Source organism: Bombus flavifrons, chromosome 9 (assembly GCF_040668555.2).
Source record: "Bombus flavifrons isolate JBK064 chromosome 9, iyBomFlav1_principal, whole genome shotgun sequence".
NCBI lineage: Eukaryota > Metazoa > Arthropoda > Insecta > Hymenoptera > Apidae > Bombus > Bombus flavifrons.
The window spans coordinates 10788088-10812577 of NC_138450.1; the positions used below are offsets into that span (position 1 = coordinate 10788088).

The 24490-nt window shown below is 43.2% G+C and overlaps 1 protein-coding gene and 1 long non-coding RNA gene across 5 annotated transcripts in view; one reads left to right on the forward strand and one right to left on the reverse strand.

The window, feature by feature from the left end:
- Positions 1-714: 714 nt before the first annotated feature.
- LOC138183027 (zwei Ig domain protein zig-8) overlaps positions 715-24490 on the reverse strand; it is a 141256-nt gene continuing 117480 nt past the window's right edge. The window contains exons 1-6 of one of the 4 annotated variants that reach the window (XR_011173960.1): positions 22762-24166; positions 12151-12359; positions 8435-8663; positions 7554-7853; positions 5062-5294; positions 715-4976 (exon numbers count right to left, since the gene is read on the reverse strand). Coding sequence is in view for 2 of the 4 variants with exons in the window: in XM_069119544.1 (XP_068975645.1) it covers positions 5194-5294; positions 7554-7853; positions 8435-8663; positions 12151-12359; positions 22762-22822 (900 nt within the window). In the remaining 2 variants the exon portion in view is untranslated. Of the gene's footprint in view, positions 5295-7553; positions 7854-8434; positions 8664-12150; positions 12360-22761; positions 24167-24490 lie in introns of those variants that run through there. The other 3 variants (XR_011173961.1, XM_069119544.1, XM_069119545.1) reach the window with 3 other exon arrangements.
- The window catches only part of LOC138183029 (uncharacterized), a 116087-nt gene continuing 115946 nt past the window's right edge, over positions 24350-24490 (forward strand). The window contains exon 1 of the long non-coding RNA XR_011173963.1: positions 24350-24439. This is a non-coding gene — a long non-coding RNA (uncharacterized LOC138183029). The remainder of the gene's footprint in view (positions 24440-24490) is intronic.

The following is a 24490-nucleotide window of genomic DNA, read 5'->3' on the forward strand; positions in this document are numbered from 1 at the left end:
AGCGTGTTGGCGATAAAGGATCATAGACGGCTCGGAATAAGTCCGAATAAAGACTCCTGAAGAAGGGCGTGCGCTGAAAAAGCTACCGTCTGTCTTCCGGGATCCGTTCGTTTTCACGGAACGACCTGAAAGATAGAAATTGCGACAAAGGAAGAGTGCCGTGGCTCGAAGAAACCGGTTCTTGAATCTATGAAAGCAAGGAAACACAGGCAACTGGCAGCATGGCTGCGGAAAAAAGCCGCGAAACATCTCTTGTCCCCTTCCTTTCAACATTTTTATTTATTAAACATCGTAATATTATAGTATGTACAATAATATACCTATCTAATCTAACGATATCACTGCGATTACAGATTCTTCCAGGGTTTATCTTCTCCCTCTGTTTAATTCGTTCGCATTTGCGTCATACGCTCTCGTTTAGTATCGTCGATTAAAAGCTACAGGCTGCCAAGTGTGTCTACGACGCGCCGTTTTCGTTTCTTCATTTTTTCTTCTTTATTTTTGGTAATCGCTTGCACCGCCGAATGGCCGTTTCGCTGTATGTAGCGAATTGTCCGCTTGTGAATTTTTCGTTTAATCGGCTAGTCTGTCGTGTCGAAGACACGGAAAGTATATGGCGTCGTTCGTCGCGGTAACGCGTGCATCGCGAAACGAGTCGAATCGCGTCGAAAGAGAATCGGGGAAGAATTAAGTGCGGCGTTTTCGCAGAGTAGTTTTTCCTTTTTCCACAGTTTATACTAGCAGCGCGCGATATCACTTTTTCTCTGAGGAGCGGCGAGAAGACCGCGAATACCGGAACAAAGTGGCCGGCACAAGGGTAAAGCAATTTGTACACAGTCAGGGGAGCAAAATCGAAGCCGACCACCGGAGTGTGACAACCCCCCAAATCGAATTCTATTCGCAGGCGCAATTCAATTCGCGACGAGCCTGTCCAGTCGGAACGAACAGAATCCGGAGTTTGTTTCGACGCGTTTCTCTTTCTTTTCGTTTCCCTTTTGTCCCGGCGGAATGCAGCGTTTACCTCGTTTCACGTTTCATACGCTACGCAAAACGCGACATTTCGACTTCGAGAAACTCGCGGAACATCGATGCGCGGACTGACCTCGAAGTGCCTTCTTTCACTGTTCATCGATTTCCTTTAAAACGCTGACTCTAAGTCGTCCCCCGAGAACTTTTATCTTTTTATACGACTATCAATTACTAGGTATAGCCTGCAACGATTCGGAATGAAATAAGATTTTTTCCTTTCCAAAACTCTAAAACGATTTATCGTAGCAGTGACAACGCGACATAAGCGAACGAAATTACCGGACGAGATTATCCGCAACGTCTCAGCGTGTTTCTCGTTTTAGAAATAACCGGTCGAGTACATCGGCCAGCGCGTAATAGAATTTCGCAAGTTAACTTCGAGACGCTATTAACAATAGGACGAATAAATAAAAGAAGAGAACGAAAATAAAATAACGTATGGTTGGGTTGCTCGCGAACGCGCAAGAGGTAAACGCAATTCGCGAGGTGAGATCGAGTATACGATGCTGCTTAATGGACCGCGACCTATCCGTTTCACGTAGTTTCCGCTGAAAGCGAAGAGAAATCCCGAAACTTTTGCTCCCCCTAAGGTCCACGCAATTATTCTCTCGAGTGTACGCGAACGAGGCCACATTCCGTTTCGTCGGCCGCACGTGTATCGACTGGAACTTCCATTTTACCCTCGAAAAACTTCCGGATCGTTGACTGGCTTCGCTAGAGTTTCAGCTCTAGCCGTCCCTCGTTCCTTCTCTTCGCTTCGACCCCTTTCGACTTTTTCGACCATTCGCGCGCATCTAATCCAAGTTGGAGGAAAGAATCGCCACCGTGGTAGGAACAGAAAAATGTAAGGGAGATTCGATTTGTGTTGGACGCGAGGAACGATCCGCGCGATACTTTCATCGGGTATCTGCGAGGATATCACATGGAAACACACACAAATAGAAAGTGAAAATTGTCGTCGTTTTATGTCGCGAACGAAGTAGATCCAGACCGATGATCCGTCAATCCCAATGCGGTTGCTTATAATTACGTGTGTAGACGACAGAGCCATTTTACGGTGTCACGTACGCAGAGTCGACGGGAAGCCTTTGAGAGGAAGGAAAAATGTACACAGTAGTAAAAAGATTCATAGGGTTTAGGGGGGAAGGTCGTCTAAAAGTTCGAGATACATACATACAGAGTTTGCGGATCATCGATCAGGATGAACGACGGAATAGTCCGACGAAACTCTTCGATTGCGTGGAAAACGAAGCAAGATCACCGCTTACTTTCAAAAATTCGACTTATTGCTTTCGATAGTTCGCTTTTTCGTGCGCCATTCTAGACGATTCGCGAGTAAAATCCGAATATTAGCGATGATCTGGCGTCCGATAATTAAGCCACATCGACGAAACCTGACGCAGGTTCGCACGTACAGTTTGTGGGTCGTTCACACGGAACCACTTCGGCCGCGAAACTCGATTTTCACGCGGTAAACGCGATTACTAGATCCAGCACACCGGTGTTCAGACGAGAGAGAGAGTCGGAGCGCCGTGACGAGGCAGAATATCGCGTGGCACGCAACGCGTGTGCACGCATTTACGCTCGCGTCGTCGGCGTGTAACTATCATCATCCGGCCACAATTTATAATACAGACGCTATGTACAGGTTCTCGTGTTTGGTCGTCGACGCTAATACCCGTTCAACCAATGGCAAACAGACAGATCTAGCGAGCGACATCGTCCGTCGCGTCGTAGTTTGCCAGCTGTGTTAGCTTTCAATTCGAACGTCCAGCTATGTTCCGTGTAGTCGCACCCGCAGTACCACTGTCTTTCGCTTTCCGCTCGCGTTTGTCCAGACGACGTCGTTACGACGTGTAACGACCGTAAAGACAGATCGATCAAACGTCGCAGAATTTCTCGCGTCCGACTCCTGGTTTCGCTATGATCGCTTCCGAAACTATCGTTGTCGAGCGCGTTCGATACGAATAACGCGAATAATTCCTCGCAACGAAACGCATCTTATTTACTTGACTTTTGCTTACAAAATTTGTACGTTTTGAGGTTCCTTCGTTTACGAGTCTATCGTCGGAGTAAAATGTTTCGTATAATTTTAACAAGTTTGCGTTCGAAGTAAAATTGGTCAACGGATAATCGTTTAAAAGCTGGAATCCGTTTGTACAGGGCGAGCTAAAAATCATCCGGTTAATTCATCGAATATTCGCCGGTTGACACGAATCGATAAGCTTTATAAACGAACATCGTAAACGTTTGGAAATTAGAACGCGACTGGTCGTCGTGAATTCCGCTAGCTCAAAGCGCAACGATTATTTCGACTGGATCGATAACAATAATTCCCCGTAATTGTTTTCAATCGAGAAATGTTTGCGTTTCTGACTGTTAATCGGCTGGAAGGGATTTGCGAGCGTTTTTCGTCCGACACGCCACAATGATTCACGTTCAGCCGCGGTAGCCGTAATGCGCTCGCCCCGAGATATATTAACATTCGTATCACGCGTGTAGCTGTCACGCGGAACGACGATATTTTCTCCTCGAATTTTAACGTTTATACTTGCTGGGTACGCGGCAGCTCGTTAAAAATCACCAGACGATTCGACGTATAACGCGTGTTACCTGTCTCGCTTGTGGTTCTATGTGACGCGACGAAAAGGCGAATCCGTCTCATCGATTAATCAACGGTTTTCGAGACCGCTGCTCCATTTCTCCTGTATTACTTTCGTCAACTGGATAGCCGTGCGTCCTCGATCCTCGAAAACGGGACGCACGAGATCTTGCAATCGAGTCACGTTTTATTTCCTCGTGAATGCTGTCTCGCGCATCCTGCATTTCGTAGATTCGACCAGTCGTGGAGCGTGCCGCGGGATGGTTGTTTCTCGGTTTTACACCTCTCGTAAATCGATTTCTCTCACTGTGGCTTATCGAATCCCCTTTGTTTCCTTTCCAACGGAACCAACTTTTCCTTGGCATAGCATCTTTACCTTCGGTATTAGCGTCGACGTTCTTCTAACTATACGCTTTTCGACCAACATACAATATATTCCAGCATTCTCGGGACATACAAACACATTAAATCTCGATACGCCGATTATCGGGGAACGTGTAACGCAGCGTTTTCTCCGCGTTTCTTGTTTCATCGTTCCCTCGTTGCGATCGTATACGGATCGCACGCTATCAGTGGTAACCACCAACGAGATGAAATACGAACGATTGTGACGACCGCGACGCCGTTCGGGAAGATCTGTGCTCGTTCCGCGAAATTTATTCTTGCATTTACAACGAGACGACGGGAAACCTTTGTAGCTGTGGTTGACCAGAACTGGATGACCAAAATTAGCGTAAATGCGACTCACTGACAGGTACAAACATACGATCGAACGTGAAAGTTGTAAACTATGTCGGAGTAACGGACTCGCCAGTGCGAATAGTTACATTGCGTTCGTGATATTCTATATCTCGAGCACGATGTTATTAGATAGACACGCGAAATTCGTAGATCGATTCGTTCCCAGTCCCATTGATTTTTGCAAACAGTAGCGCGATCTCAACGTGACTGTGGCCTGACAAACTCGAGCTCTGTTTAAGGGGCAGAAGACACTGTAAGAGGACGCTGTAAAAATATCGATTTTCTATGTTTCGACTATAAGAAAAACTATACGTGGGAAATTATGGAACTATACGTACGAAAATTATCGTAGGAAAAACTTATTGTCTATGGCCCCACGTACGGCTTCTTTTGATTATAGTTCCTTTCCTGTTTCTCATCAACGAAGTGGTGCAACTTTTTCGCAGAAGTTCAACATTTTTTTCACCATGCTGCTATTTTGTTATTTTTCGCCTACATGGAGCTATAAACGAAGGCTTAATCTTTCTAAATATTTTTGTTTTCTTAACAACCGCATGACGTGTAATCGTCGCCAAAGTGGGTGCATCGATGTCGCAGCGAACACCTTGAAATGGAATACGCAAAAAATGGATGGAGAAATTTGTTTAAACGTGTACATAGTAACCGCGATAAACTATAAATTGATTTACTCCCGTCATTTGCTTCGTAAAAATTCTCAAATTTTCCCCCTAATATGTACTTTTGTAGGTCGTTACAGTGTCTTGCCCGCTTAATCGTACGAGTGGTAGCAGTGACGGTGATTAGTTTCATTCGACGTTCATTTACATCGACGATATGTACAAAATGATCAGAGACACCAAAAGACAGCTGGAGGATAAAATAGGTCCCGCCGTTCCGGTCTGCATCGCTTCTGGTCGCTCGCCTGCAACAAACAATTCATTCGTTCTCATCTTCGCCTAACACGCTTCCATTCTCTTTCGTCAGAGTTAAACAATTTTCTTATTATCGTTACTGCACATAGACGCACGCAGAACGCTTTGTTCGACTTTCTCGCGTGACCGGTCCTTCATCGGTCTTCTATTAAATTAATATTGGAAGTTGTGGGATTCCTGGAAGTCAGCTTGTGGCGAATGAGGTTCAAAGATCAAACGGCTTTGATTACGCTTAAACATGACGAACAGCTCGGTTACAAGCGCTTCAATACATCTTATTAGAAACAAATTACGCGTATCTGTTCCACAAGAAAATTTCGTTGCAATAGTTAAGAGAACTGAATGTTAAATTGTATCAACAGCGAGATGTTTCTCCTTTCCCCAATTATATTATTCATACATTATTTCTATTCGTGAATGTCGCATTAACGTACAACGATACATCTCGGTTTCTCGACTTTAAAGAAGCCAACAAATTCTAAGAAGGGAAAATAAGTTTTTCACGATAAACGAGGTGTTTTAAGGGTAAGAGATAGCGAGATTATTTGCGTTGCTCGTGAAAAAATATAGGTGAACGTAGCAAAGAGTAACCTAAATCATTCATACTAGTCAATGGAATGATATCGAGACGTTTTAATCAAAGCTCAAGGCATCTTCGAAGAAAAGATTCGTCGAAATGAATGCGTAAAGAGAGAGGGAGAGGAAAAAAGAGAGAGAGAGACAGAGACAGAGAGAGAACAGGTTTCGAGAATTAGGACGGGTGGTTTCGCAAAAATATCTTTTCAACGTTTCCGTGAATTTTTTCTCCGTGATATTTCTCAATGGTACTTTGACTGGCAGCACAGTTTTGAAAGACTGGAAACGGTGTCGAAGTTCCGTTCGTTGCTCCTTTCTTCGTTAAACGACGCCCACGGCAACCAGAGTATTTTATGCGACGGATTGAAATGCAATTTCCGCTCGATTTTGGTCCGGTTCGTGCCACTTCCTAAGAATTCCTTGACCTGCGGACGTTGGAATCCGCGTAATTTACACGGACTGAAATTTGTCGGCTGCGATCGACACGCCTCTTATTGTCCACCATGGAACGACTTACCTTCGCAAGAATTGTTCGACAACGATTTATCTCTGGTGGAAAATTTTCTGTATCGATAACTTGCTTCACGATCGATGTAATTACGTATTCGTAATTGCGTGAAAATGTATAAAGAAAATACGATAGATCGTGATCATTGAGAGAATGGAAATAACAGGAAATAACAGTTTATTAAAAATACCAAAAGGCAGGGACGGCAGTACGAAACCAACGGAAATACCGAAAATTTTGTTTAAACTTGCATTAACGCAACTATCTCTCGAGACGTGTTTCATCGAGAAACGGCGAACACCATGGCAAACATTCTCGCTACGCTGAAACTCGTTTTGCTCCGCGAGAGCGTCACTGAATAAACATGCAAAACTTGGCGATTGCGTAATTGCCAAGTTCTGATAGGTTGATTGCGAGGACCCAGATGCCGAGGAAATCTGGGAGAGGACAGGTGCAAGCGATACTCGCCGAAATTTTCCAGCTGCCGACGAACGGAAATAAACGTGCGAATTAACACACCCACGAGCCAGGTTCGCGAGAATATTAACGGGTTAAGCGAACACTTTAACGGGATGGTTTATGCAAAAGCGAACGTTCTCCGCGAAATTTCTGTTCGGTTGGTCGATGCAACGGTTCGTGTTACACCATCCAGAGTTCGCAGACATGGTCGTTTCAAATGCTCGAATCAGCTGTGAAACTCGTTTCGGACAACGGACAGAGTTTTACTTACTACTACCGTTAACGACGGTTTCACTGGACAGTGCTAAAATAATTTCCTCCCGTTTTTACGACTCGTTGGCAAATCGTTGCGAGTATATACTATTTCGCGGAGCTCAGACCAGTGGAACGAACTTTCCGACTATAAATAAATCTGTACGTTATGAAAGCCGGAGCCGTTTGTCTGAGAAACATTGTCCTGTTAGGAAGAGTTGCATAAAATCCGATCGATAGAAAATATTTATTATTTTTTTTTTATTCCCAGATATATTAACAAAGATATGAAAATTCAGTAATTCCCTTTTACACTCGGATCTGTATAAATATTTACAAATCCACCGATATTTACTTTTCAACGGGAGATTCGAGAAAACTAAATTGATATCCGGGTTAACACTACGATCGTTACGGATCCTAAGATTACGTAATCGTGCGTGTAAACACTCACCATTTAGGACATGAACTTTGATGGACGCCGTATTGGCGTTGCTGGGTTTGCAGCTGTACTCCCCAGAGTCCGAGGGTTGCGCCGTCTGGATAAGGAGCCAAGAGGTGGTGACGTCGCTACCCTTTTCGGTTATCACCGAGACGCCGCCCCTGGGACTATCATAGCTCAAAACGTTCTCATTGTAGTACCAAAAGATGAAGGCTGGTGGCTCCGAGCTGAAGTGTATGGCACACGTCAAGTTTATCGTGCTGCCTGCGCCAACGTACAGATCTGGACCTCCGAGTATCGTCGCTGTCGGTACTGTGATAAAGAACGACTTCCTTTTTTTTCACTCACGGTATTTTTCTTGATTGTTTCGGTCACTCGTATTATCCTTACTGCACTACGGCTACGCGATACGAAAATTCACGAGCCGAGGGAACTATTCTCGCGAGAGTGACCTCTCGGAGACGATATTCACCGAGCCAAGAGAACGAGGGTACTTTACTGATTCGCGAGAACTAACGAGCCAAAGCTTTTCATCGAAAGCCAAGGTCATTGTAATTGAAATAACGAGACCCGCTCCGGTCGTATCGCACTCTCCAAAATTAGGTTCAAAAGTATCTCCCCCGGCGACGTTAATACATCTGGATCATTAATTTATGAAATGTCTCTGCGAGAAGAGCGCGATTTCAAGGTAACGAGCGTATTCCATACCCTCGTTGGAAATCCCGAGAAACCGATGCGAAACGTAATAAAAACCGGTAGTTTCGTTACAGTCGCCATACATATAGATTACGTATAGAGATTCTAATTCGAGAACGTGACAGAGTTTGAAAATTATTTTACGAACTCTGCAACGGTATAAGTAGCGCATAATGTAACGGATGAGATAAACTTACCGACAACGTTTAAGCGAAATTGGTGCGACTTGACGGGAATAGTGGAGATCTGACATTCGTAGAGCCCTTGGTCTCTCTCTTGCGCCCACTTTATGCAAAGAGTCCATTCAGACCATTCGCTATTTTGGCCTGTATTTTGTCTGTGAAGCGCTTGGAATCGCTGATCGCTCGTGTAGGTATACGCCCCTGCCGTTAAAATGTGAATATCTCTGTGCCTCACCCAGGATACCTTTGCAAACGGAATTTCAAAGTGGGTTCAATGATGGTAATCGAGGAAGATCGAGCAGACTGCTTTGAATAGACGCGACCGATCGTTAAGCGAATTCGCTGATAACAATATACAATTTCTATCAAAGTTCAGACGATTTGCCTCCAATACTATTCGCTGGATGAAAGACGCGGAGATGATGATAAAATTTACGTCACGTAAATTGTCTATGCATGACACACGCATTAAGTCGAGACAGAATTAAGCTACCGAATGTCGCAACTGGCGGAACAACTTTGGAAAATCTTTTAAAAATTTCTTGTAAATCGCGCAGAGGGACGATGAACGTTGTCGCCTGATCAATATTTCACGTTCGTTTCGTCATGTCGCGCCATTAAATATTTCAAGAATCCGGGGTGAGAGGTCAGAAACTTCAATATGGCTGCGCTTCCGTTATCTGCAAATATTTTGCGGCTGGCGTATAATACATAATTTGTTCCGACGATAGGGACATTTAAACTTCGGCTCCTGTTGAACTTTCACGTCTTCGGGGACGACGATAATTTCATCAGCCGTATATGTGCTCACCTCTACCGAGAAAGTAATCCAGTAAACTTCGGAGAAGTCTGCCTCGGTAAAGTAACTTTCGTCGTACAGACGCGAATACACCAAAATCCGAAAACGGACGAATCCAATCGACCGGTATTCATCCGCTTCTACTTCCACGGTAAACCAAAAGCCATCTACGTACGCTTTAGCGAGACTTAGACGAACGAATACGTAGAATTTCATTCGAATCTCTCGGAGACCACGTCAATGTAAGTCACGCAAAAGAAAGCTTCCACGAGAAGTATGTCTGGTAAGTAGAATTGCAATTTTCAGAAACGCACGCTGAGAAGCAACTAGCTTTGAAACGCAACAATTCCATCTACCATACTTTACAACTGGCATTCGATTCAGGCTCTTCCTCAGAGGTAACGACGTTAAGAGAATGATTCAGAAAAATTGCCGAGATTCCCCTCGTCTCTCATCTTTCAATTAGAATCGTTTCGCTCGCAGCATGGTTGTAGATAATCGTCAGTGGCCAGTCAAGATACCTCACTTTGACGAATTGCAATGAAAGTCAGAGACGGATATCGTGTCGTAGAAATTATTTTGTAGCCTATTGGCGCGAGAAATTGACTTTTCCGCCGAAGAACTATTAGCAGCGCAAAAGGGAAAAGGTAATCGGATAACTGATTCATCCAGCTGGGCAATCTGAATCGCTTGAAACGCGCCAGACCGAAGCACGACTTCGATGTTCGTGTTTAATTCGACATTAATAAAAGTCTCGACGATTTTTCTGTCTACGACCTCCAATACCGTGACCTCGTGGATTGAAACTCTTTCGATTATGCTCGAAATGGAGACTGATCGCTTTAAAGGACGCGACGAAAATTTGTTCACCCGTTAACTCGTTCGTTTAAATTGATAAATATCCCAGCAAATGTGAAAGTTTCGTATTATTAATTTTGAATACTTTTAACCCTACCGAAGGTAGTTATTTTTATTACGTCCTTAACGCTTGTTAAACGATCGATGCCTGGCAGAAAATTTGAACAGTAAAATTAAGAGTATCGCGTGCAGATATGAACAATGAATTTTATTAGTTCGTCGACCTACCGTGTACTCGGTTCCTAACAAAACGCCTGTACAATAGCCGTCGCAACAACGGCGAGAACATTAATAATCGGCACTGAAAGTTGGTGCACAAAGCGCAGGTCATTTGCGTGAGAAAGCTTATGAATCTTCGGTCTCGCACGTTCACCGATACATCTTCCGTAATTTATCCCTCAATGTAAACCGGGAAAGGCAGCTGCCTCCGGCGACTCTGAATTCGCATACGAACTCTACGAGGACAAGTCCGTGTTACCACTACTTAGCGTATCTAGTCGAAGAAGTTTAGAGGTTTGACAGCGTCTAAGGAGCTGCTATTTCTCCCTTGTATCTCATATAAGGGAACAGAAACAGTTTAACGCTTTCGAACTTGGCCATCGAAACGACGATACACCGCGACGCCAAGGTAACCAAAGTTGCGATAGTACGTTTAAAATTATGTATATGGAAGAATGTAAAATAAAATTGCCACGTACGTAATTGAAAATGGACTCTCGCGTCCTCTGCCACTCGGATATTTAAAAACGCTACGAAGACGAATAAAAAGTATAGCGTTGCGTTCACTGATGAATAATACGAAAGAATCAAAGCGTCTGGGTAGCGAGCGAAGTGACGAGAATCACGTATCGAGGAAATCCGTATGACCTAGCAATTCGGACGTGGGGCAAATGGAATTTCACGGCTGACGCGGAACAACGAATGAAATTAAGGTACGTCGGCCCTCGACTGTATAATGAATTTACTTAATACGGTTTACACACCCCGAAATACCGAAATTGAACGGCCTTGTTTCCGCGCTGCACCCGTATTTGCAGCTACGATCTCGTCTCTTTTACCCCGATCTTCGTTGCACTCGTTCTTTCGGCGTAATTTTATTCGTATATTTGCTACTAATCAAGCTCGAGTTTGTGTCTACGAACTGCAATGTATTTGCAGCTATGAAACTTGCTGGAGAAACGAAAGTAGAAGATTTAATAACTAGAAGATAGCGTGATTTCTCTTTCGAAAAAAGCAGACAACTTAATCCGACGAAACGACTATTTTCCGAGATTTTAGCTGCTATCTTATAAAATTACGAACGATAAACTATCACAGAAACGATACTCGTTACCTTCCTAAAATCCTATCCATGCAAGTATGTTTATACGCGATAGCGTGAACATCGAATATGTAAAATGTTGTTTCAATGTTAGAAGCTGACACTAAGAAACTACTTGTCCAGAATCCTCTTAGCTTTATCGTGACGTAACATCTGCTAGCTAGTACAAACGAGATACTTACTTGGTAACAGAGTTTCAAAGGTGAAGCCTCGCATCGAAGTACACGCGTCATATAATAATTCGAGACCATGATCGCTGCGTTATAACTCGAATATCGCGAATACCTGCGCGTTACTTTCGATCGACCAATACCTGCAACGTCGGAACCGCGAGCTGCGATAAAATTGAGTTTCCAGTTGCCTTAAAGGTCGATTAGCGTCCAATCGAGCCCGAGCAACTCGATTATTTCCTGCAAATCGCTTTCCTAAGGTCCTTACGAAGATCAGGTTTCCTCTCTTGTTCAGCGAACGGTGCACCGGCCTTTGTCGTGATTACCTTTCTGCCACAAATTTGTCGAAATTCCGTGGAATAACGTGGAGAGTATACGAGCAAGCATTTTTCTGGGACATTAAGCTGTCTCTAGCAATTTTCCGCGTTATGCCAGCATTGCAAGTTAGAAACAATTCTCGAATGGAAATAAATGTTGGGGAACGATTGGAAATTGCTCCGATGGAAGAGCACGAATTCTTTCGTAACGTCAACGGACAATAGAGATCGGAATCAAAGATGATCAATGTAGCAAAGGATCTTACGGTTTTGTCGCCCAGGTTGCGAACTCTACACGTGAGATAAGCGGTCTTTCCTATTAGTGCTGTCACGTTGGTGTTCTGCGAGTAGTCGAACGTAGGTTCCACCTTTGCTTTCAGCCCGGAAGGATCTGCCAGCAACTGGTTTCGCGGTCTATTTTGACCCGCGTGTCGATCCATGTTGTCTATCGTACGATCTCCTAAACTGAGTGTATCTGTAACAATAAAGAAAAATTGCTCGATCAATCGTCCTTTTTTTGGTAAAATTTCTGACGGCGGTGAACATTCGTAAAAACAATGACACGAACGTTTCAACGGACACCGTGGGGAAAAATGCAATCATTTTTTGTCTTAACGCCCAATAACATTGTCCGCGAGTATATCGAATAATTGACTTTAAACCGACATACATACCCATGTTTCTGTTATTTCACGGTGATGAAGTGTAACAGGTCAAATTGCTCCGGTTATTGCGCGCGGTTGTCGAAAATCAGATTTCGCATTCGAGTCGTGTATTAAATTTGTTTCGTCTTTCGGTACCGTGGTTAAAATATTTATGAAAACATAAATACCAACTCCTAAATTTCTCCGAAAGTCCGGACATCGGTAAATCGTAACTCTTGATTATTGAATTATCTATTAAAATTATCGAATATTAATGTTCCTTTAATTCTGTATTTCCATGGTAATCGTTACTGCGGTCGTTCTCTGCATTAAATTGGCGCGCACGCTTCTACGAGATTGGCTAATAAAGATCGACTAAAAATTTACAAGCAATAAATGACACCACGAGCTACCGTTAATCGTTTCACCAGATAAAGAAAGCCAGCCAAAGTTGTTCATTAAAAGACGAATGAATTTATCGCATCTGTTGAATACCTAATTTCGCGAAACAGGGTGTATGCGGAAGCGACGCTTTCATTCGCCGTTGTTCTTTAGTCGAATTAACGCGGAAGACGGAGTAGGAACATTTTAAACGGAAGATAACGGAAAAACTATTACGCGGGTCTGTACTTAAATAAGCTGTTCTACGCGAATACAAGAATAGGGGTACTTTTAATAGGAAAACGCATATAAGACTCCATAGTTCATTGCTTGTAGAAACATAATAGCCGTTGGTTATATCTAAACTCGGAGGGAGATTAGACGGAATTAGATTAGATCAGAGCTCATTACACTTCGGCTTTAGAGTGAATTAGATGGAGAATGAGTTGGCTGAGAACGGCGAAGGGAAAGGCCTCCCTTCTAGCTCGCAGGGGTTGTATCGTTCAACGTTGTTTTTCTCGTAATCCATCATGGGGAAGAAAAGTCCGATACAGTCGTCCAACCGCTTGAAATGCGTTTGCGATAACGTGGTTTATTAATATACATGAACAGCAGCCGACCCCCCATTCGCCCCTCCATCTATGTTAATTTCTCGACGTGCATTCCTGCGTAACTTACTTTTTCAATTACCTAGCGTGAAGAAAACGAATTTTCCTTTAGTCTTTTGCGTTACGTTTTATCTCTGTACCAAGGCTATCCATATAACTTACCTCTACATATGAACTTACTATCGGTTATTAATTCGAAGTTTAATTACAATCTTCGATTACTATATCCAAAGACGTGCAAATTATCGACGAGCAACGTTTAACGATATTAGTTATTCTTTGTCTGTACAATTATCCGTATCGAGTGATCAGCAGAATAGGGATATATTAAATCCGTTGTGTACATAGTCGGGGGCACGTTTCTACTCGTAGATATTTTATGTGATTTACCACGTGCCGGTTTTAATTAATTTTGTAGCAACAACTAAGCTCCAAGAGCTTATAACGAGCTTTTCCGTGCACTCCGGAGGTCACCTGCCCGACTTTCCCAGTTTCTCTCTCTTTGTCTCTCTCGTGTATGCGAGGCCGCTTCCCACACCGACTTTCTAGCAATGTGTCACTAACACATTATTACGCGTACCTTGGTCGTTGTCAGACCTACCACATAAACAAAATGAAGAAAGGGCGATGAGAATTTGTCGACACGTTCATGTTTCGTGAGATAGAACGATCAGTATTCATAGAATAACGTGAAACGTTGAATTTCGTTCGAAAGCTTTCAGGACACGGCAAAGGGCGCAGTTTTTCTTTCAGGCACGTACAATTTACTCGCTATACTTCCATTTATCTCGATGTACACGTGTTAATGGACTTTATTTTACCAGCTTATGAATATTTATACACATATGACAGCTATATAATATCATGATCTATTCAAGTTCGTATATGGGTACGTAGATGATATATGACAGTTAATAAAATTCGCATTGTAAAATAAATAAATGTACTCTGACTTTATAGGAAGGATCGTATATCGATTGCATGGAGTAGCGGTTGATACGGTAATCGATGCACGTATTTCATGACGATAGAAATTTCTTGTGCACCGCGATCATAAATATGAGATTGGGGTTCTCGTTTGAATTACAATTGGTAACCTGATCCGGAGAAATTGTCACGAATATTTTCAAGCAACTGCAGCCGCACTGCGAGATACCGAAAATCGCTTCGCTAAAGCTACAACGATACGAATACGTATATTCTTTCATTCAAGTGGTTGGTATATCTGTAATTCGCGCTATTTCAAATAGCCGGACGAATGAATGCTTTCCTACGCGGTTGGTCATGCGAATGTACACTGTGCAAAGATATTTCATTCAGGCAGCAAAGTTCCCAGTATTCCCTCGAGTTTACAAAGAAACTCAGCCGCGAGATGACCGTAATTGCCAGAATGATTGAACGCGGTTAGCATTCCTTATCGCCGGCAAATCGCGCTTAATGGAAAATAACGATGGATCTCGTTGAAAGTTCCATCCGGTGAAAATAAAATTACACTCGTGGGGTCCGTGATAAATTGCAATGACAATTTTCAATGACTTATGGACGAGCGCTAGTGCGACAAATTGCGACCCATTCATTTTCAGCCAGGTGAGAAAAAACCGGATTCGTCGGTTGCACTCATCCCTGTACTACCGAGTGCCTTTTTTCTCTTACGCTGACTTCTGGTAACTGGACCCGCCGTCATTCGTCGCCGTTTGATGTGAACGGTGACTCGTGTTATGCGACGCAGTTATCCTCATCGTCGACTAAAAACGAATATTACAGCCGTTGTTTCAGCGCATTAAGCGCTTGTGCGCAAAAACCGGCTATTATCACGGTCGACGTCCAGCTACCTAGGAATTCGAGCGTTTTAATTAGTCGAGTAAGCCGTAGGATCAAGCCTGGAGCTAGCGAGGCAAACGTCAAGAAAGAAAAGTATCTACTATTCGTCTCGAAGAGAAATGACCCAACCGTTTCACAAGGGAAAAGAAACTGTCGGATAGCGGCGAAACGGTTGACACGAAAGTGCGGGTAGATATTGCATGTCGCGATTATTGCGCTGCCATAAAATGTACGGCAATAGAGAGGACGCATAACGATATTTCACGAATATTGAAACTTCATGGATCGAATGGCGGTAGGCTTTATCGCTCCGTGTGTCTTCCTCCGATGTGTCCAATGGTTATAACTTAATGCAGAGCCGTTTAAAGAATACTGCGTAACGACTACACTGTGTCGTAATAATAGGAATAATAGATACTGCATCTGTGGATTAACTCCGCAAGATCTATTATAGTTTGGTGCGAGCTCCAAATGTGCCTTGTTTGCAAGTTAAACGTTAACACCACTGTGTATGCTCTAAACGATGACAGAACTTCTAGGTTAGTTCTCTGAACGTAAGCCGACATTTTGGAACGTAAATCCGTTCCCTAATGAAGCACGTTGTATCGTTTCCAACGATGTATATAACGTATACACAAATTTGTCCATCTATAGAAAAATGGTAATTAGAGATAGAGCGGCGTGTATTTAAGATCTGCACCGCTTTCAACTAAAATTCTCGATTCAACAATGTATTTGCTATATTTCGGTGCAGACAATCCGCACGTGAATCACATTGGGGAGATTAAGATGTTTAAGAGATTTCTAGTACGATGCCGGTCTGATTCTATCCGCATTTCGCCACAATTTTCAAGCAGGAAAATACTGAGAGGGAATTCCAGGTTTCGTCGACGGCAATCTGAATATTTAGATCGGTCTGTCCCATCTGGGAGAAAGATCGTTTTCCTCGGAGTTATCGTCTTATTTCGACTGCTGCAACTTGTACTTTCCGGTTATGTTACCGATTAACTTCGAATCGAATAAAATGCGCTGTTCGAGATTTACGTATATTTATGTACACTCATACGGTACTTACGTACGCGAGAAGACACTCGGAACAATCACGGCACAACGGTTGAAATCCGACAAAAATACCGTGGTTGACAATCGACCGAAAAATACATTATTGTCGGAAAATACGATAGAAAAGGGATGCGAGAAAAACGTACCTATTCCACGAGGGCACTGAACGAACGGGTCTTCATCGAGTTATTTCACGGTGGATCATCGCGAGATTCCAATTCTCCGAGTTGCATGAAAACCCCCGTGAAAGAATTATCCGGCGCAATTTCACTTCAAACTTCATCGGCCTGCGTGCCAGTAAAAATACAATTGCCCCACGCGAATTGAATTAATTTATGCAATAAAGGAATTCGTGAGGTTAATCAGCCACTGGGACGCGCGCTCGGGAAAAATGAGTACAAGCTGTTCTTTTCAGGACGCGGTAAATTATTCCGCCAAGTCACGTGCGTATTTAGTGTAACTCAGGGAATTAAATGGGGTTGGGTGAAATCGTAAGGCGGCACATCGGTCTCCCTCGAATGGCCAACCCGTTAAGCCCGCAGGGTCCGATAAATAAGTTCGATAACAGAGTTCTCCTTATCTTTTAAATAGGCAATGTAATTTAATCACGCGGACCTGGTCGCGTGACACGTCACAGATTTGTCTCTGGGTGCGCGTTGCGCGATGCTATGCGGTCAGGCTGCTTTATTTATTTTTTTCCTCCGTCGTCACAGATTGCGAGAAATAAATAGCGCGGTATACGCGTACGTGGTTTGTCGGCATAACTTTCGCATGCCGCTGCAGAGATGATTTGTAGGTAGAAGCAAGACGCGAGTAAAACGACGGGAATATTGATATATGCGCCGCGATAAGTTCTAGTCACTAGTTCGAGCGCTCGAGCAAGATTCGCGCAGTTTCCAACCATTCTCGTCCCATTTATGTTGCCTTTCTCATTATCACGGATATTTATTAGATAAAAATCGATATTTGCGTTTGTGTGGCGTTCGAGACAAACAGCATGTGGATATAAGGGGAAAATTCGAGAGAGAGTTTCAACTTTCTCGCAAACAGTGATTATAGCCAAGATAATATTAGTTTAAATTATCACAACTGTGTCGTTTACATTAATATCATTACACATACGAAGGAGGTTAACGACGTACGCGTATGTTATACGATTGTCTTGGACCAACGAAAAATCAACGTGTCACTGAAATATTCTGGATACGATTGCAGCTGCTACGATCGCAACGAAAGAATGATAGGAAAATTATTGATAAAGATTGAATGTATTTTTTAATGGATACTAGTTTAAGAATATGATTTATTTATTAACGGAGATTAACAGAAACGATATCGAATTCACAGAATGGAAATAAATTTCACAAAAGGATAAAACCGCGAATTATATTTACACAATAATACAATTGTAAATACATTCGTAGAAAATTCCAACTAAATCCATCCGTTCCACCACTGGGAAGGAAAAATCAACTGAAGAATTTAAATAACAATGACGCCGCGCTTTTGTAATTTATATGGTTGAACCATCACTACGCAATTTTTAGCCGCGTTATTTGTTCCGTTGACGTTTTAAACTTCCGCTGGTCGGGCAATTATAGCTACAACAAATAAACATTCACCGTCGCAACGATGGTAGATGGCTAATTTAAAAAAAAAAAAAAATTCGAAGATAAAAAGCCCTGCCTTGTAAAACAACGATATATTGATCGTGAGTTATAGTTCCAAATTAAATGACAAGTTATTCTTCAGAGAATTATTGTTCGCAGAGAGAAAGGAATACAATTTGTTGTTTCTACAAAACCTCGAAGAATTTTAACGAGAAAATGATCGCGAGAAAGAAAAATCTGTAATCGTCGCAAAATTACAACTATAGGTAGTACGGGGTGTAATATGCAGCGTGTGAACAAATTTTCTTCCGAAAGGATAATAAATTGCCGTGTCGCCACGGAAGGTTAAGGAGCTTTCCAATGCACATCCTTGCAACCTATCGCCGTATCAGACCTATTAGGGCCGTTAACGATCTCAGATCAGATTTCATTACTTCATTCCGCTGCGACGAGCTGCATCGCCTCGCTCTCGTGCCGCGTCACCGAAACGGAGAAAAGAGAAGAGAAGAAAAAAATACAGGAAGGATGAAGGAAGAGAGGAGGACAAGGAAAAAGGAGAACGTTTCAAGAGAGTAGCAGAAGATAAAAGCGATTAATTAAGGCTCGAAGCGTCCCTCCAGTTTTTTTTTTTTTTTTTTTGTCTCGCATCCACCCCACGCTCCACACAGCTTCGTCTGGAGCTACTACTATCTGTCTATTCTCTCTTTTCTCGTGTAAATGCAGTGTGCAAAGGTCGATTTTGCCCATCTACCATGAACACGAGCCGACGACACGACGTATCCATTATAGGACAAGTGGGCCACGTCGCGAAATAATGGAACGGCCATGATTTTGTGAGTTTATCGTCAGCCGTCACGTGACGCGGAAATGCAGCAGGAGACTAGTGCAGACTCCCACGCTTAAACGGGTCGAGGGTGCTCGCGCTTAGGCTCGTAATTAAAACACGCCGGAACTTAATGTTTCCTACTTTACAAGGGCTTTGAATTAACAAGGCCGCGACACCATGCACGCAGTGCGCCGTGCGTCTACGTACGTATCGCCAAATCTTTCCAAGATGTCCGAAATTTTGACAATTTTCTACGGAAGTGATATTATCGTATTATATCCAAAATAAACATGAGTTTCATCAGCGAGGAAATATTCAGTGTAAATTACGCGAGGAGCGCTGGCGCGATGAACTAAAAGTTTGAAGGTTCGTTCTTTCTTCGTGATTAGGACGAACAAAGCGAAAACTGCTGAATCTCGCAAGGTGTGAAAATAATTACCAGCTACTTTATTTTCCCATTGGTCGGTCGCGTCTCCTTCGAAGCGCAGGAAAGACCGGAAGAAAATCCGGTCGAGTAACGAGCAGCGCCCCAGGCTACGAGATCGACTCGAGACAAACTCTTACTCTGGAAGCGGCGTTTTATTATTGCGAAAAGTTATTTCAAGGTTCGTCATTCTTTCCGGGTTTCGTAGTAGCGAGATAAAGCGATTCCGAGAAAACGAAGTTTCTTGCTCCCTCCAAGGGGGCTTCTGCGACCTAAGCAACTTCACCAATTGACAGAGCACCTGCCAACTACCAAGAAACGTTATTTCAAAGTAATACTATATTTTCCGATCGGGCAGACCATTGAAAGTTTCATCGAATCGGATTGTCGAATATAAAATTAGCGCGATAATGAGAAATCGTCGGCGCACGCGAAATGGTTTTTCTAGAAAAAGTTAGCGACGGAACTGCTTTTTACTACAAACCACGATGATCGACATCGGCAACGTCCCCATAAACGGATTTACAATTTACTTGCTCGGAGATCGAATTACGTAAATATCAATTTGCTACCATTTGACTTCGTGTTTTCGACTTTGTCGTTCGCTTTGGCAACACTGAAAAGTTTCCACGAGCGAGAATTATAAAAAGAAAAACAGTGCATCTCGGAGGAATTAAGAAGGAAGATTCTACCGTTTTTATAACGGATGCCGAGAAAATGAGACGAACTCCTTGCAGTTTCAATTTCGCTAATCCCCGTAAACGATCTTTTTCTCTCTCAACTACGCGCGAATGAAAATCATTCTTCACCGTAGATTTACTCTTTCCGTGAGCAATCGAGCAAGCAAACCCAAGACGAAACGTATCATCCCCTGTTTTGTAAATGAATTTTCTTTACGATCATTTGAACGCTCAAAAATTATAACAAATCGTTCTGCCACAAAACGGCAGTCACGATCGGTTTCCTTAAACTCGCAGAGAAAGGAGGATAGTCCAATTTATCATCCAGATAAAGGAATCACAATGGTTCCTCCGTCGACCGAGTTCGATAGCATCCACCGAAACCTACAAAACTCGGCGGCGACGAAGCGAGACAATAAGATAAGATTTCCAAAAGTTTTACGTTTGGCCGGGATGCCCGTGTGAAAAGAAATAGCCACCAACGGATTTGTACGGAGACACGAAGACGCACGCGACCAATAAATACAAAGGCTGCGATTAGAAGAAGTATCATTTCTTCTGTACAAAATAAGTTGCAATTTCTTGTCGAAAGTCACATTTTCGTGCTTTTCTCTTCTCTTCTTCCCTCCCTCTTTTTTTTTTTTCTTCTAATTCAACCGCCCTTAATTTTGTTCGCACGAGAAAATAAATTCCAATTTTTTTAACGTTGAAAATCGAGGTTAACGATAATTGAAATTTTTATAACGAACCAATAGTTGAACTTTAGCGAATACAGACGAATGATTTCATTAATACAGAACTACGAGGAAACTTGCTGATCAAAGCTCAGTTTTCAATTCCCATTTGTGATGGTTCTGAGTATCGGGAAATCCAAGCTTTTCGCAACGCGTAGTTTTCATTGAAATAAAAAATGAAATCAAATCGATTTTCCCCCTTACGAATCTTATCAACCGTACCGATTTTTTAACATCGTAGTAGCTTTGCGATTACCTATGTTATGCACTCCACGATCCCGTATTTTAGCGAAATTTTCCAAGTGCATATTTTTTTTCTTCTTCTTTTTTTTCGGTTTCTCTCGTTTTATCATGCTAATGAAAAGGGGCGAAGGTTTTTTGCAAAGAGCTATTCTATTATCCGTCGGATGAATTTTACTTGCATTGTTTAGAGCCAGTTAGCTCGGTGTACGTAAAAATAACGACATACATAAAATGCATCGGATTTTACTACAGCTATTAGCATAAATTATATTGCAACGTCGTTGTTGTAAAATCGTACATTCTTACTAGTGAATTTGGACAGCGAAATGTCGCTGATAACTTTCCGGGCTCGTTTGTATCAATCGTTGAAACGCGTAAATGAGATAACCGGCCGTAATTAACAAGCAGGGTTGTCGATATAATATTTCGCTTTAATTGTGATTAAAGCCAGTCGCGTAAAACGAATTCGACTGTGAATTTAATCAAATCTTGATCATGAATGTGTCAATGAACCCACAAAGCGATCGAATTAACGGAACGGAATGATCGACGAAATCGGTTAAGTGAGATTTTATAGTAAAAACGAGAGCCATGCGAAAAGTGTTACTAGGTCGTCGATTTACTGACATTACAGATAATCAATTTTTCCGGATTTATGATAAAAATATCGTTCACATCCAAGAAGTCAAGAGTGGAGGAAAAATATGTTCGCAGGCTTGAAACAATATATAGGACGCAATTTATTTCACGAGGAAATACTTTTGAGAAATGATAATTGGTGGTAAAAACAGGAAAGACAAACTCCACGAGAAAGCTGGCTACTCTCGGCGGAGTCATTTTATAGCTGAGGATATGAGCGGTTTAATTTCAGCTATTTTCAACGAATTAATACGTTGCTACCCAACGCATTAGCATTTGAGGAAAGTTGCGTATCTCTACATTTGCTGATCGTTGCATTCTCGCAATTAAAGCGAAACATCTGCGAACAAATCCCAATCGGAAGATCGGGGAAATAGCCATAAATAATAATGAGGTAACTGTATCCTTAGAGAGCGTTCTAAATGAAAAAATTGTTAGAGCACCGCCTGTACTTGCTACTTCTCTCAACACGTGGAAACATTTCCCGCGATCTTTAGCAGCTTACCCGAAACTTTCGCGGTTCAACTTTACACAGTACCAGGCAAACATTTAATTTACTGGATTAAACTTTGCGCGGATTATACCGTGAACAAAGTCTGGCCGTGGCCGGATACAGTATCGAGCCAAATTACCGAAGTCGTTCGTCTAGAACGTAAGGACCTCTAAGCGACAATGTAAACGGAGTGTGAGACGCGGAATAGAAATCATCGCGCGAATTCACGCTTGAGAGAAATAGTCAGGTTCGATTTTGAAAAGGATCGCGCGCGTGTTCTATGTGCATAATACGTTTCTGAAGCGCGCCGCGTCGCGCCACTTTGCGTAATTAGTTTACGTGATCGATATTAACAGGACTCGTGTAGTCGACGACGACCGTGTTGCGTTTCACGCCGGAAAGAAAAGGCTATCTCTCTCGGAGCGTATCATTCCCAAGGCAGGGCCACAGACTTATGAATAATGCATTCGATAAATTCGCGTCGCACGCACGCATGCACGCCGGTAATTCCATTAGCTGTACCATTTTGCCGCTCTATAGCTGCTACGTTTTCAATCGAATAACTTCTACTCGCCCGTTAGATCAGATGGTCAAATCTCGACGCGTATCAGTCCAAGGTATACCGCAAGCCACGCTGCCCGACTTCGATCTAAACGGAGCAACGTAAGCGTTTCTAATATTCGGAATACCGTTTAGATTAATTGATAATTACCTTCTGTACACATAAAGAGTATGGCAGCAATGGACAGCCTCGCCTGCCACCTCAAAGCCATGTCCGCGACTATTTGATGGCGCGTTCACTTTGATATTAAAGCGATTCACATCCTCTTCATTGGATGACAGCACATCGTCCATCCACTGTCATGCTAGCACCACGCGGCAAATTCCTATCGCGGTCGTGTCGACATTCCACGAAAACGGTGTATACTCTTGACGTCCAATAAACGCCACGAGATTCGGTGACCCGAGGGTCACGCGAGATTAGTTCAATTTCATTCGTTCCGACACCACGGCTCGTTTGCTCGACCAATTCTCCTGACGCCCAGTGTTTTCGTTCACGTTTCCCATAGGACGTTTTCGATGATTGCGCGGAAATAAGCCGAAAATAAATACACACACACACTCGCCTGGCCGGCGGTCGATGCTAAAGTTTCAACACTACCACCTTTCACTGGTCACGATGGAAAAAAGAAAACGCGCGTTGGAAACGTTTCGTAGAAACTTTTCCCGTGATCGTATCGCGGAAAACTTTCCAGCCGATTCTTGTTGGGACGCGCGGCGGTCGAATTATTTCAACGATTCTCGAATATACGTTGCACGCTTCGATCTGTTTCTGCTTCGATCTACACCTGGCAACTGGACACCAGGCAGCTTCCAATCGGGGGTATCGATTCTTGAAATAGTTCTTTGCCCCGAAAACGCGTCAAGGAAGGAAGATTCCGGCGATTGCCGTGAGTTACGGTAAAAGTTGAAAATTCGATGTTTATTCCATGATGAGGAAGCTAGGCCGTGATGTGCTCGTGGACGTAATTCCTTTGAAGAGTTCTCGCGTTCCTATTAAACGAGAACGCCATTTATCACTCTATCCACGGGAACGAAGAATGTCGTTAACCATGCTTCACAACGTATCTTCTCGATTTTGCGGCTTTATCGCCGTTTTCGGTGTTAACCGACCGAAAGTTCGATGCACTTGATATCTCCGTGTATCTCGGTCAAAAGCGTCATGAAAACGGCGGAAAGATTCTTCTCGCGAACTGGCCCCGTTTAGGGCCTAAAATAACCGGAGTATAATGTAACGTTCCTTAAAGAATGATCTTAACATCGTCGCACGTGCCTGTTTACGATCGTTTCGCAGCAATATTTCGTTTTTCGTCCGATCAAAATTTTACTACACACGATTCACATTGTTCACACGACGAGTAAACGCGAGGGTACGTTCCGATGGCGATTGCCACGCGATTTCTCTTCATTTTCACGAAAGGTTCGATTCGCGAAACGAAATATTAATTTTCTCGAGAAAAATTTCGCGTCTATATGCGCGACATGGTATATAGGACGACGCGACACGCACCACGTCTTGATTCGGTGGCAGATTTACCCTGACTGGGGTGATTCTTGGCCGTAGGAGCATGCGCGCTTCTGATCCACCTCCTGTGATGGTGGAAACGCGCAGAGGGTCCACGAACAAGGTCCGCGCACACGTAAACTTCTCTCGACACACCGAGGTTCGAAACACACGTATGATGCCACGGATGCGAGCGAACCTCACCGACACGATGCTGGGTCAGCGTAGGTGTAGTGTTAAGGGTAGCTCGCGTCGGTCACGACGTACGGCACTGTGTGTCACGGACAGAAAGTGTGGCAGGGCGTGCAACGAGTACAGAATCGAGGTACGAAATCTACGATACTCTTTAGAGGCGCGCGATAGGCTTTGAGATTCA